The 1730-nt window shown below is 57.1% G+C and overlaps 1 protein-coding gene across 1 annotated transcript in view; it reads right to left on the bottom strand.

Moving 5' to 3' along the window:
- Window positions 1–1520: 1520 nt before the first annotated feature.
- The window catches only part of LOC104491867 (junctophilin-2-like), a gene marked incomplete at both ends in the record, with an annotated part of 8043 nt that continues 7833 nt past the window's right edge, over window positions 1521–1730 (bottom strand). The window contains one exon of the mRNA XM_010134346.1: window positions 1521–1730. Coding sequence (XP_010132648.1) covers window positions 1521–1730 — 210 coding nt within the window.

Genomic DNA, 1730 nt, shown 5'->3' with positions numbered 1-1730 from the left:
TTTGCTAAAAAACAGCCTATCACCCTTGCCGCAAAATTCTGGAGCAGAAACAACTGACAGGAGAGTAAAGCTGGGCTTCCTCAGAGGGGAGAATTTCTGTTATTTCCCATCTCTGCTTGGTAATGAAGTAACCAATAACTAAACAGCACTAAAAAGGAGCAAGGCAGGATGGCCCTGGAGCCCCAGCCTCTGCCCAGCAGCTGAGCAAAGCCTGTGCTGGACAAAGTTTTGATGGTAAACCTTGAGGTCTGTCACAACCATGCTTTGCTGAGGAAGGGGAGATAGTGAATGCTCTGACGCTGCCCAGAGACCTCCAATCTCTGGTCTCTGCCAGGCCAGCTCCCAGACTGGCAGGCACACCGTGGGAGGAGGAGTGTGCTGCTGGCACAGCTCGGACACAGGCAGGGACACAAGCAGTATGAGGAGCTTTTCTCCTGCCCTTGTAGAACCACTCTTTTATCTTCTCCTTTCTCCCCAGGAGGGACGATGGAGCAATTAGCACTTTCCCACTAATTTTTAACACAACTCTGGTGCAGTGAGAGACTGCCATGTGCTTAGAGCAGCCCTTCACAGACTCCTCCCTCACACATCCCCGTGGCACATCCCCAGGCACACTGTCACTCACTGCTGTCTGCCACAGCCTTCTTCCCACCCCCAGGGCCTGGCCAGCACAAACTGGGGGGACAAAAGCTGAGCCCGCGCCGCTTCCTCCTTTCCCAGTTTCCTAAAGCATCGCAGGCTGTGGGATGCGGCTGTGTGCCGCACTATGGGGCTCAGCCATCCACCCTGGCTCTGGCAAGCACCTCCCTCATGGCAGAAACGGTCATTCAAAACCTGGCTGAGGGCAGCTGGGTGTCAAGGGGCAGACAAGGCTCCCCACGGCAGCCCTCTCCTTGGTTTGGTACCTGCTGTAGGTCCTGCCTCCCAGTCCACAGCATCCCAGCACAGCAGTGTCTGTCCCAGAGAGCCCGTTACACCGAGCCCCTAAAACTGACAACCCTAACGCGTCCCATAAACTCCCCACAGAGCCACAGTGAGGGCTCTGGGGCCAAGCTGTGCTCTGCTGCAGACCTGATTCATCTGGGACGGACACCAGTGGATTTACCACAGTGGAACCCCACTGTTTCTCATTTTCCTGCCCCGTAAGTGACATCCAGTGGCTCTGGCACGGTACCAGGGTGCTCTCCGTCTCACCAGCTCCTGCTCCCCATCCCACTGAGCACCAGGGCCAGCTTCAGTCTCTGCTGACCAGCAGTCTTCCCTGGTCAAGCGCTGCAGAGGGACAGGGTAGGGGCTGAGGACAGGTCCTGAACATCCAAGAGGTTCCACAAACAAGGGTCCTCAGCCAAACTCAAACAGCATTTAGTACAAAGAATTAAACAGAAATTGCAGGGAGCCACATTTGACCCCACTGCCGGTGTGCAGCGAGGAGGTAAGCAGCACAGCTCCAGAGGGACACGTGGGATGGGGACCACCACCACCATCATGGGGACGTGCACACTGGAGCCCCGAGCCCCTACCTGGACGCTGCGATCTCTGACTTCTGCCGGGCGATGGCCGCAGCCCTCTGAGCCCCTTCCACACTCCTGTCCACCTTCTGCCGGATCTTGGCACTCTTGAGGGGTAACACGCGCTTCTTCATGACCTTGACGAGGACGTTGTGGCGGTACTTGCCCTCCTCCTTCTTGCCGTCAGGCAGCGTGGTGCAGCCATAGCCATGCCGCAGGTTG

The sequence above is a fragment of the Buceros rhinoceros genome, unplaced genomic scaffold (genome assembly GCF_000710305.1).
Source record: "Buceros rhinoceros silvestris isolate BGI_N320 unplaced genomic scaffold, ASM71030v1 scaffold31414, whole genome shotgun sequence".
Lineage (NCBI taxonomy): Eukaryota > Metazoa > Chordata > Aves > Bucerotiformes > Bucerotidae > Buceros > Buceros rhinoceros.
This window is presented reverse-complemented; position numbering and strand designations above follow the sequence as displayed.